The following is a 16,605-nucleotide window of genomic DNA, read 5'->3' as shown; positions in this document are numbered from 1 at the left end:
AAATAGCTATGAATGTTAGCACAGCCCCTCTCCTAAGCAAAATGTACGCGGTGTGGGGTCAGGGTCACTTTAGATGGTTACTGCATGACATAGACAGACAAAAAAAATTAAGAATTTTCAGGCTTTTCTTTTTGGTTCTCCTGTACTATGGTATATATACATGTAAAATTTTAAGTTTCTAGAAAAACCGAAAGTAGGTACTTTATGGGCTTTTCGCTTACGGCATATTCTATGGAGTTCTTTTGATTGACTGTATGTTTTATTTCATTGCATTGACTTAGAATTTTGATCTTTTTCACTCTTTTGATTGATTTGTAATGTTGTACTTTACAGAGTGCAGAAGGTGAAGATGATGAAGAAACTCTGTCGATGGACCCTTACTGCAGCTCTCCGCTCCGAGTCATTAGAAACGATCTGACTTCACAAGCAGTCACACACAAAATTGATAATTGCCTAGCCTCAACTAGCTACACACCAGTAGATTCTTATGCACCAGACTTACAAAAGTGTAAGGAAAACGTTAATAGCATCAATTTAAACATAGATAGCGAAAAAAATAATAAATATACTAAAGTAGATCCTTCTCACTACTTAAGCAACTTGGACTCGTTGAATGACTTATTGAAAGACGGCGGCAAGAATAAAAATAAGAAGAACGAATTATTGAATAATGGTAGCCGAAGATACAGCGAAAGTAGCGCTCAGAAGAACAGCCTCGCTGCGCAAGGATCCGTGTCGGGTAGTAGGTTTACTACCACATTAGTTGCGGAGGATTTACTGAGACCAGGCACATCTACAGAGAGTAAGTCCAACAACAACGTGCCTAACGCCTCCCCAAGCGAATCCGCGGTACAGTCGGGGCCCTCAGTCACGAAAGCTAACAATGCTGCAGTCAAACCAGGCTTTACCGTCTCTGACGAATAAATTTAGTATATGCCAGTGGACAAAAATAATTTAACACAGCACATGACCGCACCCACTCCTAATGCAAGCTTTGCTACAAACTATGTTACTAGAGTTAAGATAAATATTGTGATATATATCAGGCTGGACTTTATAAAGCTCCATAAGTGACTTTCTGATCTAGTTTAAACATTCAGGAATTTTATGAAACCCAGCCTTAAGAGTGTTATTGAAATTGTGCTTTGCCAGCCAGAAAGGCTATAATTCTATGCTTATTATCTCGACCACTACAATTTACTCCATTATAAAATAGATGACGAATTATTTGATTATTTTGTTAGAAAGGTACAACATGAAATTGTTTTTGCATGCATACATTCGGATAAATAAAGCAAAACATAATAACTTACATAAATCAAAGTGTAATTAAATGTTCAGAACATTTTTTTAAATAGTGACATGTTTTCAGATAGTGAACAGCTTCTAGAATCAACACAGGCCAGATTGAATAGAGAATTGTAACGGAAAGACCTCATTTGTCCTCATAGATTTACCATCCATTTAGTTAAATGTATGTTAGAAAAGAAATCACATTATAATAACTAAACTTAGTGAAACTAATAGAATATTAAGCCTTTTATGAGAAATATATTAACTTCTATACAAACAATGAGGAGTTTATTTAATACTTCCCAATACTCATAACCATAACAGTAACAACTAAACTTTGCCTTAACATTTAAACCAAATTATCACACTGCAACCATATACTAAAATTTAAAGCTCGAATTTGAGTAAGCTAAGCTTAAACTTAAAATAGTAATGACCAGATACATCACACTGCGTTAAAAGCTACAAATATTTCTGTTGTTTATTCTGGTTTTAAGGACTTTGGTTTGGGTGCCATGTTGATCATGGCGAGAAGGGTGTTCAAGATGCCACGGTGCTGGATGCCCGGCCACAGGAGCATCGCCACAGACGCCACATACAGCAGGAATATGTTGTTGACAACAGAAGACACCCAAGCCAATGTGCACAGCATACTGATAGTTATTATGTAGTACTGAAATAAAAAAAAATATTAAGTTAAACATATTCTAGAGCCACAGTTCCACGCAAAATAGGCGCAATAAGACAATGAGTTGTGGAAAACAGCCCGCTACAACCTATACCTAAAGAGCCACAGCCATGAGTATGAGACACAGCACAGGTTCCATTGATTTCAATGATGGTGTAGATCTATGCAGCTGAGAACCCTATTAACCTCTTCACCACCACAAAACAAACAGTGACTGTATGAACAGAAGAATCAGTGACAAATCAACATCAGTTTTAATTCCATTGCAGAAGCATTAATTTTGAGTTAAATATTATATTATTATAGATGACCATGGTGTGTGTGACATTCCATTGGCTGTTGCGATAGGATGACTCTGGCATTGAAGAGGTTAACCACTGCAGGACCTACAACTTTCTTTTTAATTCATTAATTTAATAATTCAACAACATTCATTAAGTCAAAATTAATTAATAAATAGTTGGTTAATTTATTACTGGCATCGGTCAATTCAATATTGAGCAATGTACTGAATGCCTTTGCCTACCCGCATTAAAAATATTTTTTGAGGGTACTTACCATACAGGGGCTGGTCTCCCTCAGTAAAGTGAAACTGCCAACCTGGTCCACTATTTTATTGTAATGAACAACAATGCTCCTGCAAATATCTTCAAACATTTTCTCCTTCTGCCCAGTCCAGTAGCTTGGTCCATATAGCGAAGTGCAAATGATGGGAATGATAAAATCCACGAAGTTAAGGATTATCCCCACCATAGCAAATGTAGTCAAGAAGTTAGAGTCCATGAGCCAAATGAATGTGTAAAGAAAGGTGAGCGCACCAACTATAGCTGCAGGGTACCACTGTTGTTCCCAGAGGATTATTGATCTCATAGGGATAAGAGCCAACCGCCATCCCTCTAACAATCTTTTAACTTTCTTCACCTGCTGCTCCTGTAATAGAAAAAATAAATATAACAGTTTCTTTTTTTTCGAACTATACCTGCCTATATTAAAAAAACCTAGAAACATTTCCATAGTAATTATTTGTTTCTAATAGAGTTTTAAAGCAAGCAAGATATTCGTATCAATTACAACATTCAAATATCAATTTAATTTTGTATATTTCGTTGTAGATTTAATTTAATTACGTATATTATTATGATTTACGTACTTGAACTTGAGAAAGAACGTCTACCATTTTCACTATAGTACCAGTATTTCTTGAGACGATTAAAGCAAATCGAACAAAGAAATAGAAATTAGACAGCCAGCTGTGTCCGTTTCGTTTCGATTCGCAGATATAATACACTATTTCTATTTTGTCATTCAAAACAATGACATGAACTGAACATGACAATGACAAATGCACTAACTTGGCACTAACTAAGGCTCTAACCTAACCTTATCTGTGGACTGGAAGGAAAGGGTGACACTCTTTCCCGGCCCGGATAACTCTGACATGGAAATACCGGTCTTGTTTTTTGTATATACGCCCATAGAAACTGACAGCAGCTTCTAGAAGCGTGTCACGAAAAACTGAGTCGGTATTTCCATCCCGGTATTATCCGGGCCGGGAAAGAGTGTCACCTTGGTGTCACCCGACTGGAAATACAAATCGCAAATACCACACCATGACCCCACCCCCCACCCCACCCAAGTTATATGAAATGATAAAATCGATTGCTATAAAAAAAACCTTTTGCCACTAAAATGGCGGACGGCAGCCGGAAATAGGGATGGGCGATTTCGATTCGATTAATCGAAAAATTGGATGGCAAATGTAACATTAATAATCGATTATTCTTTAATGACGACTTAATTTAAAAAAATCGATTATTTCGTAGCAATAATCGATTGTTCATGTTTTTTCTTTAAAATCTAGGCCATCCATGTTAATCTATTTACTTTATTCCGGTCAAGAATTTTCGTAATAAACATTTGTTCGTTTTTAAAGAATATAAAAGTCTATCACGAATAATTATTGAAGTAGACACATTAACTTTTAAATATATTAAGAACATTTGGCGAGTGTGAACATATTTTTATGGAATAATCGAGAAAAACTAACAAAAATGCGACAAACTAGGTTATATTAATAAATATTCTATTTCATACAATCTCGTACAACAGATGAGTGTAAGGCCAAATGTTTATAAAATACATTTTGTATAAGTAATAAAGATTTTTTTTTGTTCTTTCGGGATTCAAGTATATTTTTTTTATTAATTATTGGCCTGAAACGTTAATGGCGTGGAATGAAAAAACGCAAGTGTCACCGTACCGTATACACCAACAGCAGGGTTACTCCGAAACTCGAAACTCGAAGTTCGTGTCGTGCGGTCCCTCTCGCTCTCTTATTAAATAGTATAAGTGTCAGAGGGACCGCACGACACGAACTTCGAGTTTCGAGTTTCGGAGTAGCCCTGCAGGGCTACTACGAAACTCGTAGTTCGTATCGTACCGTCCCTCTCGCTCTCGCATTAAATAGTATAAGTGTCAGAAGGACCGCACGACACGAACTTCAAGTTTCTAGTTTCGTAGTAGCCCTGCAAATACACACTCTCACTCATCTATGACCGTACGGATCCTATCCGAAAAGTACTATAGCCGGAGGCGTGACATTCAAAAATCAAAGATTTGGTTGACTAAGTTGGCTAACCTTAAGTTCATTTTATTTCTTACATAACTATAAACTATAACGTAATAATACCTTATCTATGCTGTATGTTGCCACCTTAAGAAAAATCCCGGTAATGCAAGGTATTAGGTATCAGAAATAATTTAACTATAAACAATAGAATAAAACGTTCAAACTGTAATTTTATGCACATTTATTAGCACAATAGTTGTAGATATAAAAATAAACTTCGTAAACAAAATTAACCATTTACATTAATTATCTCGATAATATGACATTTCACGTAGTTTAAACTTCGTTAACTACCGAGCTACCCTTCCCCCAAATAAGTACCAAAAATTATTTTAACAAATATATTTGTGATTCTTTTGCATTACATCTAAAATTACAATAAAAAAATGGAATCTGAGCTTAAATGCTTCTGTTTTCTAACAATCAAAGATTTCAACCATGACAGCCAATATTCGTCATATGATAAACAGTGAGCTTATAAGCTACAACTTAAAAGTCTATGTTAAAAATGTATGTTCGTTATCCAGGCCATTATCAGCATCTTGTTTTTAAGTAGATAATAAATTGCACTAATTTATTCTTTTAAAATACCTCTTTCCTGGCTTAGTAACAGTTTCATGCGTAAGAGTCTGAAACAAAGTAAAAATGTTAATCATATGGGCATACATTACGATCATGAATCACCTCTTTATTTATCTATTTGAAGTTCGTTGTCAAACTGATAAAGTTGATAATCAGGTGAAATCGTGCGCTAACGAGCTCACGTAATTTGATTGAAGCTAGCGTGCATAATTGCAATGCCTACACTTCGCCAAATAGTGAAAAATGATTCGAGACAATTATTTAGTATTGGATTTTTTTAACTACATTATAATAAATTAAAAATTATTGATTTAGCACACAATATCTGTTTTCTTGGATTTACATTTATAAATTACATATTTTAAACAATAATATTTTTAGATTAATACTTACAACAGTGCATCCTTCATCAGTAAATTCATAATGGCGTCCGCATTTCACTCCTGTTTCTGGGATCACAGAGTTGGTCATCATTTCATGATCATTGATTATAGTAGTTACACTCTGCAACAATAAAACATCATTAATATAAAACACAGATATAATCTAAAACATTTTCAGTGTCAAGTATGCTACAAACGGGTTTTAACAATGTGATTTTTTTCATGATGGAAAGACTAACTCCATGGTAGTCACAGAAGTAATAATAAAGAGGATTTATTATTACTTCTGTGATGGTAGTGGTGGCCTAGATTCCAAAAAGGAAAACATGGATAGAAAAATAATTTATTAAGGCAATTTAATCTTGTTCATAATGTTAGTCTAATCAGAGAAAGACCCATATCTAGTGTTGGCTCTTATTTAGTTTAGAAAAGACAGACATTAACTATGATTTGAGAGGCACTGGGGAATCATCTCATAAATGATTTTATACTATAATATATTTTACTTAACTTTATGTTAGAGGAAATATTTTTGATGTGACAATCTTTAAAATAGGGCAACAACATGACTTCAAATGAGTCAATAATAAAAATAATTCTGTGTGTTTTACCTTAATTGTCGTGTTAGGCATCGCTTCATCATATTCTTCCCCCAATTTAAAAGTCCATTCCACTGTTCTGATCATAGAGGAATTCTTGATGGACATTTTGTCACCATCAATTGATATTTCCATTACAGGCGATGACATAGACATCATTTTCCGGCCAATATATGGTACACCTGAACATTTTATGTTTATAAATAAAAACATTATTAACAAAATTCTAAGATTATTAATATATATATATTTGATTAGAATATTACATGAATATCTCAGTAGTAGTAACCATGCTTATTGTCAGTAAGGTCACATCACAAGATTCACAGGTTCAAAAATAACATCAATGGATTTTATTTTTACCTCAGAATACAATTATAATAGGACTTACAAAAATATGTTCAAACAGATAAGCATTTTGTAATATTTTTTGTCTTTTATACAGGCTATCTCTGAACGTATTCCTTCAAACCAGATTAAAGTATCAAAAAATAGACATACCAGGTTCATGTATGAAAAGTTCATAACACTATATGTATAAATAAACACATAATTTATCAATCCATTTGCTTGCTTTATTATTCGATAATATATAGCAAAATCATAGACTGTAAACATTTACTTAGATAGCTATAGCAACAAGATACTTATTTGTTTTGACACATCACAATTATTTCATGGATATTTTACTAACCAACAGCGACGAAATAGTCTTCTATGTCTTCATTTTTGTAGTGCTGGTACTTCCCTGCGATTGACGGCATTTTTGTGCTAGTTGTTTGCAAGGTTTTTTGCGACCGGTAAGTGAAAACACAAGTAGATGGCAGTGTTCATTCGATGGAAATTTAGTGACTGATAAACACAGTCCGGTCCGGCCCGGCACAACTTTATGCGAAGATTGACAAAGAATAGTAGGAAATTGACAGGTTGTATCTGATTCGGCGCGTAAACGTCAAAAGTTGTGCTGCCAGATCTTTTTAGTAAAAACCCTACAAAATTGATACAACGAACTCACGCACGGCCAAGACTATTATTTCAGCTTTAGGTAGATAAATAAATGTAAATTAAGCGACCATTTCTTATCTTCATAATCTTATCTGTCACCAGCCAAGGCCATTTCCAATTTCAAGCTATTTCGTGTACCTACCAGAGCATAGACGAGTCATGATTCATGATTAATTTGGTCGTTTTAAATTTCTGTGAATAAATTATCTGATTTATATTTATAACACATGTCAACATCTATTTAATCTATGCTATTAGATACCACAGAGTACCTTTTTTATATACTTTTTTAGATACTATCAAACCAAAACAACCGGTTAGCGACAGAGTATCAATTTAAGGTAACCAACCGACATCAGTAACAAAGGTACAGTCTGCTTAAAATATCTGAACACAACGATACTGTCAGTCACGTAAGTAGGTACGTGTTCAGATAGTTTTGAACATTTAGGTTGAAGACAGCCGGTGAAATTACTGGCACTTGAGGTATCCCATCTTAGGCCTCTAGGTTGGCAACGCATCTGCAATACCCCTGGTGTTGCAGATGTTTATGGGCGGTGGTGATCTCTTACCATCAGGAGACCCACTTGCTCGTTTGCCATCCAGTCGAATAAAAAATAAAAAAATAAAAATAAAAGATTAACAATGAACAACATGTTCATTTCATTATACAGCGACGTGGAATGAATGTTTTCGATAGGCGATCCGGGAAGAGAGAGAAGCCCGAGTTAGGTAGGTATGTCTTCGAATGCGTCACCCGTCTCGCAAATAGTGTACATAATTCTGCAGGACTACTACGAAACTCGAAGTTCGTATCGTACCGTCACTCTCGCTCTCGTATTAAATAGTATAAGTGTCAAATAGACCGTACGACACGAACTTCGAGTTTCGTAGTAGCCCTGCTGGGGCCCTAGTGAAAAATGAGTTAATTCTGCAGAAGTTGAACAGCTAATTTCAACTTAAGTAAACCCAATTACACATAAAATAGAAAATAGCTGTGTAATTTCTGCAGACCTAACCCCTTTTTCACTAGGGTCCCAGAATTTTTGTCGTACTTTTCATTGCTGAAATTTAGCAATCTAGTAAGAATCAAGTTGTTACAGCGCCACGCCACTGTACAGTAATTACACATATGAAGTAAAATGTTTTTCTAACTCTACTAATAGTATATTTAATTTTTGCACTCTAACTCAAAGACTAACACAACACAGATTGAATGAAACACGATATTGAAATGAATTTGTACATTAATAAACTAAAAAAAAAAAGTAAAGCCTCATATTTATTTTACTCTGCGAAAATATCTTCTTCCGTCTTTGGCTTTTTCATGGGAGAAAGTCTGCAATGAAAAATAATAAAATATTATAGGTGTATCTGGAGAAAAGGTCAGTTAAATCTTTCTTCGATTACTAGCATAAGTAGCACAAAAGTGCATTATAACAGCATTTTAACAGTGCACTTTGGAAACATTAGCTGCATAATTTTGCTGTATATCAGAGTAGACAGCGCATCCTCTGCTAATATAACTCTAATTTGGGCACAAATTATTCAGCACACAGCTGTATAAGACATCACATTGCCATAAAATTGAGTTATATCAGCAATATATTAGCATTAACGTGTGTAAGAGTCACGCTAAGAGCTAAATATTAGCTGATTAACTAGGCACATGTTACTTATTATACAGCAGTAAGGACACTGTGTACATTTTTTATACTTTCCCAGCTAAAGGTACACGTGTGTCAAATTTTGGCATGCAAAAAGCTGTATTATTATTTTTCTATAGAGCTGTCAATAGTTATTATAACTAGGAACACAGATGCAGAGCTGAAATGTCAGCTTAGTAAATTTTGCAAGCAAATATAATTTCTGGTACTTAAGTACTTCGATTTATTTTCTATATGACATGTTTCTTGTTGGGGAGGTAACTTTACTGTGAAATACCATATATATTTAGTTCGAATTTTTCACGCGCTCTCATAAATATCACTAAATAATAATGTTTAATAGTGGCATATTTGCTGGTCTATGTTTCGTTTAAGTCTTATTTTCTTAAGTTTTTTTTCTATATTGTACCGTTTTTTGCCCAAATAAACATTAAACATTAAATACTAAAAATATTTAACATTATAATGAGCTGTAATTTTTTATATTGCTTTTACTTGCATAGAAATTGGCAAAAGGCTGTTTACGTGTTAATAGTTTGAAATAAAATTAAATTGCAGTCGATATTTTCTAAAACAATCGAAAGAAAAATATAAAATTTAACTAAATATTCACAGTCAGTTACCGAAAATGGCGGATAGGCAAGTGAACATAGTTACATTACATATAATTCAATTAGCAGATTATAAGCCTACGTAGGTTCAATTATTAAGCCCAAGGCAGAATCACGGGGTACAAGTGAATTTATTTAAAGCAGTTCGCTGTTACGTAACTGCATAAGAGTTCACTTTAAGTTCTGCCGTGGCTTAAATAAATGCCATTATACGAGTGTATGGTAACAAGAGTAACAACTGACTAAAAGAATAAAAGTTCATCTGTATGCAGCATAAAGCATTAAATCTTTGTTAAATAGCTTCACAAAAACTCTGCTTGTGGTATAGTAGTTCACATGTTCTCTCTTAAAATGCAACAGCTTTAATGTACACCACGTGGACTCTTATTCAGAAAACTGCATTATTTGTATTCACAATGGCCTTATGTGAACTTTTATAATGCACTTTTGTGCTACTTGGGGTAGCTGGCCAACGATGGAGGAAGGAATCTAATATATTGTCAATGAACTGAAACAATTACTTTGCTCATCCGCGACCTTATGATAGTTACGTTTATGCAAGAAATGTGTGTTCTTACAGTGTGGAGATTGAGGAACTGCATGAACACACATTTCCTGCATAAACGTAACTATCATACATTCAGATATCATACATCAGGTCGCGGGTGAGTAAAGCAAAGTAATTGATACAGTTCATTGATGGGACCTCCACAAAGTAACGCCTGATTCAATAAATTAATATACCTAATGTCTTTGTACAGTCGACATCATAAATACGTGATCATTTCTGTACCTTGTCGCTTTCAGTCGTTACACAATTTCGTATGGCTTTTCAAACATGACGTTAAAGTGACAAGGTGCAAAAATGATCACTTATTTATGACGTTGACTGTACCATATTTTGGTACATGGTTTTGGTTGGTATATGGTTTGGCCAAACGCGAGATAATCGCGGACAAACATACATACATACATACAGGTCAAACTGAGAACCTCCTTTTTTGAAGTCGGTTAAAAATGTTACATACTTACTACAACGCACTCGTCTTCATTGAAGTGGTAGTGACGTGCGCATTTGTCCCCAGTATCCGGTATCACCGATTTGGTTATAATTTCATGGTCATTAATCATGGTGGTTACGCTCTAAAAATTAATACGTGTTTGTTTACATACGTGTGATCATCATTTTCAGACCGTAAAGTAAAAATAATAGATAATATTAGAACTAGCTGTTGCTCACTCTGTAAAGGTTTAATTTAGTGATCATCATCATCATCTTCAGCCGGAAGACGTCCACTGCTGAACAAAGTCGTCGTCCCCCCCCCCGCCTTAGAACGCAACTCTCACGATATCGTCAGTCCACTTAGTGCGAGGCCTGCCAACGCTTCGTCTTCCGGTTCGTGGTCGCCACTCGAGGACTTTTCTCCCCCAACGGTTATCTGTTCTTCGAGCGTTGTGGCCCGCCCATTGCCACTTCAACTTGCATAGCATATTTTTCCAGCTATGTCGGTGACTTTAGTTCTTCGACGAATTTCCGTATTCCGGATTCTATCGCGTAAAGAAACTCTAAGCGTAGCTCTCTCCATAGCTCGTTTGCGTGACTCTGAGCCTCTCTAAAAGGCCAAACAGTCAAGGGCCACGTCTCAGCGCCATAAGTCATCACTACTGGCAACGCACACCGCATTTATCACACTTATCAAAAAAAATCTTGATAAGGAGAGCAGAGGCTCCGTGCGACAAGGTTCCACCGAGTGTCACATACGAACTGATTAAGATATGGCAAGATTATGAATAAAGTTTTCTGTATTCTGTGTTATATATTTCATCGACATCTGTTCTGTAGTTTTGCGTAAAAAACTTCTGCAAACGTCCACACATTTACATACATCCATCTTTACAAACTTGCGTGTTTATATTAGTAATATTATGAATTTGTTTTATATGAATCATGTATGAATGAAGGTACGTAATGCATGACTATAATGGGTACCTTTATTATCTTTCTGGGCATTTGGTCATCATACTCCTGGCCTAGTTTAAAAGTATTTTCTGAAGTAAATATTAATGCAGATTCTTTGATGGTCATCATGTCGCCGTCTAATGTAATTTCTATGGATGGAGACGCAACGTTTATCATTTTTCTACCAATATATGGTACACCTGTAACATACATGAGCTATGTATATATATAATATTCTATAGTTCTCCATTATTATTCAGTAAAGCTTATAATAAAACACACAATAAATCACAAAAAAATAAGTTTAAATTTCGGCCCCCATTGCCCGTTGTACATAGTAGAGTAGCGCCATCTGTTAACGAAACGTAAACAAATGAAACAAACAAACACATTTTTTTCTCGTTCAATAACGCTTTAGTTATAGTTATAATGTTTAAATAGTTATTATGATGTTACTATCTTAGATGAATGATTGGTCTCGCGCGCTCGCTCGATTCATCTAAGGTTACTATAATGTTACTTACCTACAGCTGCAAAATAGTCTTCGATGTCTTCATTTTTATAGTGTTGATATTTTCCTACTATCAATGTCATGTTCACAAGCCGAATATTGACTATGTAAACAATAACAAATAAATAGTTAAAGTTAAAGTAGGTCCGTGTAACAGGTGGACTTATCTGATATAATATATGCATATCGTATCGTGATCATGCCTTGTATAACTGAGTTAGTGTCTGATAATTTACAGAAAAATACTTCTTTGACGATGTGATTATGATTATGATTATGAATCCAAACATGACATCATAGCATCATACTAACGTTATTAAACATTCATGAACTAGCAAGAAGCCGCATTCTTAGTTAAGACAGCCAGATTGAAATAATAATGTAGTTTAGTTATCCATAGTAATTATTTTAAACGATTTGTTGTCTCACCTTTTAAAGTTAAGCAAGATAACTAGAGTACAGGCAAAAGTTTAATGTGGACCACAGACTAGACTTCTTAGAGATACTATGTGTGTGGACACTAACCTTTATTGTAACAGATAGTAATAACAAAGCATATTGATGTTGATGCTGTGTTGTGGTACACCTGTGTTTTCTTATAACGTGACATGCGTGATGAGAGTTGAAAAACGCCTAAGTAGTTGGGTGTTTACGAAGCGGTCAGCGGACGGACAGAAATGAAATTGAAAATTGATGTGAATTGTGACGGGATGTGACCAAATCGAATGTTTTGATTTTAACAGAAACTTGTACAAAAATAATTAAATCTCAATGTTTTTTGCGTTATTTAGCCATAGGCGAAACAGTGTTTACAGTGGTTCATAGTTAGTTTCTTTTTGCTGAATGTTAAGAACGTTTTGTTGATCGATTGTGTGATAATAGTTTATTCTGTTGACCTAATTCGTTTTTTTCAAAATGAGTGATAAAGAGGACTATATGACGACGTACCGAGTGTTCTTTGAGAACTTTGCGGCTACTGTGAACCCTGAAGACCAGTTGCCCGTGAATATTGCGGGCTACTCTATCACAGAGAGCGAACTGCCGGGTGAAGTACTTTATTGGACCACCCAGTATTTATCAGAGAAGTAAGTATTTATCATACTCCTCGTATATAGGCATTATATGTTTTTTTTTAACTCCATTTATAATTCAAATTTACCCTCCATAAAACTAAAAAGTTGAATGTCCTGAAACTCTAAACCCTTTCTGGATAACCCTTAAACAGATTTTGATGAAAATGGCTAAGAACCAACCAACCAACCTAGGCAAGTTATCTTCATAATCATACAAACATACCTTTATAAATTCAATTCAATTGGACCCATTGATGATTACAATACAACAAAAAAACAAATGTTCCTTGCAAATTTAAATAGAACAAACTTTTTATTCTACATATTTTTATGGTAAATTTTATCTTCTTAAGCAAGCCTGGTAATGTTATTGTGAATTATGCTTCCGAAGGTATGTCTTGTATTTGTAATTATCAACCATCGGTGAAGCTTAAAAAATGTTACTAAAATACTATATTTTTATTTTCTTAATTACTTATTAAAATTGTGAATTTCACATATAATATTATATTTCCTTAAAAATTTTCCAAAAGATTCTGTGCCAAAGATAAATGAAATATAAAGTATTAAATTGATTAGCTGATGAGATGAGTAGAAACTGGATTTCTTGAAACACATCAAAAATAGGCCAGAAATGGCTTTGTTTACATTAGAGGAAAGCGAAGTAGTCACATCAAACACAAAGTATAAAACTGGGACAGCTTGAAATGTTTTAAAAATTAGTGACCAATATAGTATAAGGGGTGTTTAGCTACTCTAAGCTTAATGCCGAAGCCCTCATGTACTTTATAAAGTACAAATCAATTGTTAGAATAACTGCCAAATGTGTACTATGCGGAGTATAATTTTTTCAATGAAATGAGACCTTTAAACTCATAACTTTGAATTTTCAGCTTGGTTTGTACAACTGTATAGTAAAAAAAGTCAGGACTTACGAAGATATATAATACTTCACCTATTACTTGTTACACTTTTCTATTCATCACATAAAAAAGTGGCCCAATGAGACTCCTACATTACATAATGCACACAAACATTGTACACTTGCCTTTATTACGATTGAGATTGAGGAAAAATATAACAAAAGATACATTTTTACATCTTTACTCTAATTTTAACCACTTTTTTTATAATATAAGGAAATACAGATAATATTCATCTTAAAGCATTTCTATGACTAAGCATGGATCTGTGCAAAATTTAAATATTAAAATTAAAATAGAAAAGTAAATCTGAAAATTTACTTTTTCTATTTTAATTTTGTATCCTTGTGCAGGAATAAAATGCACGAAAATGCACACTACACATCTAGGCTCATGCTTTAGATTTTGAGTCCCCATGCCTGATTTAATTACAAATGTATTAGGCTGTTAAAATACAAAACATTTATGAAGTACCTATAATACATGCATGCCAATGAGCAATGAACTTTCAAGGGTCATTAACCTTGAAGGCTTTGAAGGGCTTGCAAGCCTTCTATTGTTAAAGGAATGTAGGTATTTGTACAAGTGCTTTAACATTAGACTTCTAATATTTTACCACAACTGAAACACACTCTTTTGTTTGACTTGAAAACCAAAGTCATATGTTTAAACACCAACCTATATATTTATAAATAGAGGGTGTTTGGCAGTCGGATGTAGGGGTTTTAAGGGATGATTTAACCATCATTCTGAACAATTTAGACCACACTTACTATTACTTATGCTAAGTTTCATGGTTTTTGAGATATTGCCATTTTTGTTTTTTTTTTATTTAATTACTCCTTTTGCCTGTTTTTTTTTGATTTAATATCCTGTATAGCCTGTATTGAGTTAATTTATATTTAGTGTTTTGCCTTCACAATACAAGGTTCTTCAAAATAAATGAAAATAATTGCTTACTACTGCTAGATTGACCAAAAAAACCTCTTTTGAAATGACAATAAAAATAACTCAAATAATTTTGTAACTTTGTGACTACAAAAAAAAAAGTAACAGCGATAAAAGTAACAGCAACCTGTATACACACAACATGCTGGTTTTTTATGAAATGGGGTCAGCATAAATCAAAAGGTCACGTAATTATTATGTCAGTGCATTTGTTTAAGCACTAAATGATTTTAGATCAATTTTAAGAGTGTTTATACCTGCTGAGCTGGCAATGTTGCATTTTTGTTAGTTTTTCTCGATTATTCCATAAAAATTTAATGACAATTAAACCCGGTCATAAACATTAGTTCGTTTTCAAAGAATATAAAAGTCTATCACAAATAATTATTCTAGTAGACACATTAACTTATATATTAAGAAGTGTTCTATCAGACAAAATTTTTAATTTTCATTAATTTTTTATGGAATAATCGAGAAAACTAACAAAAATGCAACGTTGCCAGCTCACCAGGTATAAACGCTCTTTCATTGCATAAAATGGAACTATTACAATGGAGCTGGACTTTGCTTATCGACCGAATCGATTCCACAATCTTGTCAATTCGTTTGACTCACATCATCTGTCAATTAGTACGAGAGTGAAGGTCCTTAAATGCGTCTTTGTTTCGAGTGTTTTGTACTGTTTGATGTTTTGAACTGTTACTTTGTTATTCAATTTTGTTATTACGGTTTTTGTTAATTTCTTTGTACCATTATTAGTTTTGATATAGTGCCAAAGAAGACCACATGGTTTGTGAGATCCCGATAGACAAGCAAAAACACTTGCTACGCGGGCGAAGCCGCAGGCAAAAACTAGTTAAAAATATAAACTATCACTAATAAAATCGATTACACTGTTGGGGTATTTATTTCTACAATTGTCAATATTTTGTATGTATGTATTATCATTATCATATGGTAGGTAGGTATAGTTGTACAGTCACCAGCAGCACCAATATCTGCAGGGCTACTACGAAACTCGAAACTCGAAGTCCGTGTCGTGCGGTCCCTCTGACACTTATACTATTTAATACGAGAGTGAGAGGGATGGTACGATACGAACTTCGAGTTTCGTAGTAGCCCTTCTGACACAACAAAGCGTGCATAAATATCTGATACAACTCTATTTCTAGTGCCTGTAGGATATGTCAGATATTTTGGCATGCTTGTGGCAGATATGAATGCAGGTGACTGTACAGTAGACGCTGCCAGCAGCTTTGGTTATGTTTATCAGGGATAGAGCAGCTCTCCATTAGTTATGTAATTTTTTTAATTGCTGTAGTAATTTCAGAGAATAGCCTTCTAAACAGAAATAAACAAATATAAAGTTCACTGATGTTCTTTTGGACTAAACACACATTCTCATCTTCATGCACAAATCTGAAACTCAACCTTAGCAGCAAGGAAGCAAGCTATCAGGGTACTGAATTAAATATTTTAATTAAATCTTCTAAAGAAGTTAAGAGTAGCATGTAAAAGCAACTTCACATCTTATACCCAACATAAGTTGTTTTGGTTAATTTGGCGCGATCTACCATATGTATAAATGGTAGTTTTTACGGTTGGGCTAAATACTAAAACAGCTTGTAAGGCTAGCAAAACGTGATATGCAATTTTTTGAAGTTCCAAGCCAAGCAATGGGAACTCTATCAGAACTGCGTAACAACCATGGTTCAAGTGTAGACCATGGTCTT

The 16,605-nt window shown here is 34.2% G+C and overlaps 5 protein-coding genes across 17 annotated transcripts in view; 2 read left to right on the top strand and 3 right to left on the bottom strand.

Moving 5' to 3' along the window:
* l(1)G0196 (inositol hexakisphosphate and diphosphoinositol-pentakisphosphate kinase) overlaps positions 1-1,573 on the top strand; it is a 39,862-nt gene extending 38,289 nt beyond the window's left edge. For all 10 annotated transcript variants that reach the window (XM_074087604.1, XM_074087597.1, XM_074087599.1 and 7 more), the window contains one exon: positions 334-1,573. In XM_074087604.1, the coding sequence (XP_073943705.1) occupies positions 334-924 (591 nt within the window). In that variant the 3' untranslated portion in view covers positions 925-1,573. The remainder of the gene's footprint in view (positions 1-333) is intronic.
* On the bottom strand, positions 1,072-3,473 carry Arl6IP1 (ADP-ribosylation factor-like 6 interacting protein 1). 2 transcript variants are annotated; one of them, XM_074087610.1, is made up of 3 exons: positions 3,362-3,473; positions 2,540-2,911; positions 1,072-1,966 (listed from the first exon to the last, which is right to left on the bottom strand). In XM_074087610.1, exons 1-3 carry the CDS (start codon positions 3,455-3,457, stop codon positions 1,775-1,777), a joined length of 660 nt encoding a protein of 219 aa, XP_073943711.1. In that variant the 5' UTR covers positions 3,458-3,473; the 3' UTR covers positions 1,072-1,774. The 2 variants fall into 2 exon arrangements, with proteins under 2 accessions (XP_073943711.1, XP_073943712.1); XM_074087611.1 differs by lacking the exon at positions 3,362-3,473 and adding an exon at positions 3,132-3,351.
* Positions 3,474-4,774: 1,301 nt separating this feature from the next.
* LOC141427984 (fatty acid-binding protein-like) lies at positions 4,775-7,205 on the bottom strand. Its single transcript, XM_074087618.1, has 4 exons — positions 6,869-7,205; positions 6,187-6,356; positions 5,586-5,696; positions 4,775-5,239 (listed from the first exon to the last, which is right to left on the bottom strand). Exons 1-4 carry the CDS (start codon positions 6,936-6,938, stop codon positions 5,180-5,182), a joined length of 411 nt encoding a protein of 136 aa, XP_073943719.1. The 5' UTR covers positions 6,939-7,205; the 3' UTR covers positions 4,775-5,179.
* A 1,203-nt stretch (positions 7,206-8,408) lies between these two features.
* Positions 8,409-12,419, bottom strand: LOC141427982 (fatty acid-binding protein-like). Of its 3 annotated transcripts, XM_074087616.1 has the most exons (5): positions 12,358-12,419; positions 11,942-12,031; positions 11,448-11,617; positions 10,490-10,600; positions 8,409-8,518 (listed from the first exon to the last, which is right to left on the bottom strand). In XM_074087616.1, the coding sequence occupies exons 2-5, from the start codon at positions 12,009-12,011 to the stop codon at positions 8,462-8,464; spliced, it is 408 nt and encodes a 135-aa protein (XP_073943717.1). In that variant the 5' UTR covers positions 12,012-12,031; positions 12,358-12,419; the 3' UTR covers positions 8,409-8,461. The 3 variants fall into 3 exon arrangements, with proteins under 3 accessions (XP_073943717.1, XP_073943716.1, XP_073943714.1); XM_074087615.1 differs by lacking the exon at positions 12,358-12,419 and having other exon boundaries at positions 10,486-10,600; positions 11,942-12,232; XM_074087613.1 differs by lacking the exon at positions 12,358-12,419 and having other exon boundaries at positions 11,942-12,227.
* Positions 12,420-12,562: 143 nt separating this feature from the next.
* LOC141427975 (uncharacterized) overlaps positions 12,563-16,605 on the top strand; it is a 98,253-nt gene continuing 94,210 nt past the window's right edge. Inside the window, 1 exon segment of the mRNA XM_074087594.1 lies at positions 12,563-13,013. Within this exon segment, the coding sequence (XP_073943695.1) occupies positions 12,844-13,013 (170 nt within the window). The 5' untranslated portion in view covers positions 12,563-12,843.

Source organism: Choristoneura fumiferana, chromosome 5 (genome assembly GCF_025370935.1).
Source record: "Choristoneura fumiferana chromosome 5, NRCan_CFum_1, whole genome shotgun sequence".
Classification (NCBI taxonomy): Eukaryota; Metazoa; Arthropoda; class Insecta; order Lepidoptera; family Tortricidae; genus Choristoneura; species Choristoneura fumiferana.
Note: the sequence above shows the minus strand (reverse complement) of the source record. Positions and strands in the feature narration are given on the sequence as shown.

Excerpts from the sequence above, each read along its gene's own strand:
- LOC141427984 (XM_074087618.1), bottom strand. The coding sequence starts at position 6,938 with ATGCCGTCAATCGCAGGGAAGTACCAGCACTACAAAAATGAAGACATA. Across the intron at positions 6,357-6,868 it reads AGACTATTTCGTCGCTGTTG|GTGTACCATATATTGGCCGG; the intron begins GTTAGTAAAATA and ends TAAAATGTTCAG. Across the intron at positions 5,697-6,186 it reads TGCCTAACACGACAATTAAG|AGTGTAACTACTATAATCAA; the intron begins GTAAAACACACA and ends TTATTGTTGCAG.
- LOC141427982 (XM_074087613.1), bottom strand. The coding sequence starts at position 12,113 with ATGCATATATTATATCAGATAAGTCCACCTGTTACACGGACCTACTTT. Across the intron at positions 10,601-11,447 it reads TGCCCAGAAAGATAATAAAG|AGCGTAACCACCATGATTAA; the intron begins GTACCCATTATA and ends ATTAATTTTTAG. Across the intron at positions 8,519-10,489 it reads ATGAAGACGAGTGCGTTGTA|ACTTTCTCCCATGAAAAAGC; the intron begins GTAAGTATGTAA and ends TTTTCATTGCAG.
- Arl6IP1 (XM_074087610.1), bottom strand. The coding sequence starts at position 3,457 with ATGGGCGTATATACAAAAAACAAGACCGGTATTTCCATGTCAGAGTTA. Across the intron at positions 2,912-3,361 it reads CCTTCCAGTCCACAGATAAG|GAGCAGCAGGTGAAGAAAGT; the intron begins GTTAGGTTAGAG and ends TTTCTATTACAG. Across the intron at positions 1,967-2,539 it reads GGGAGACCAGCCCCTGTATG|TACTACATAATAACTATCAG; the intron begins GTAAGTACCCTC and ends TTTTTATTTCAG.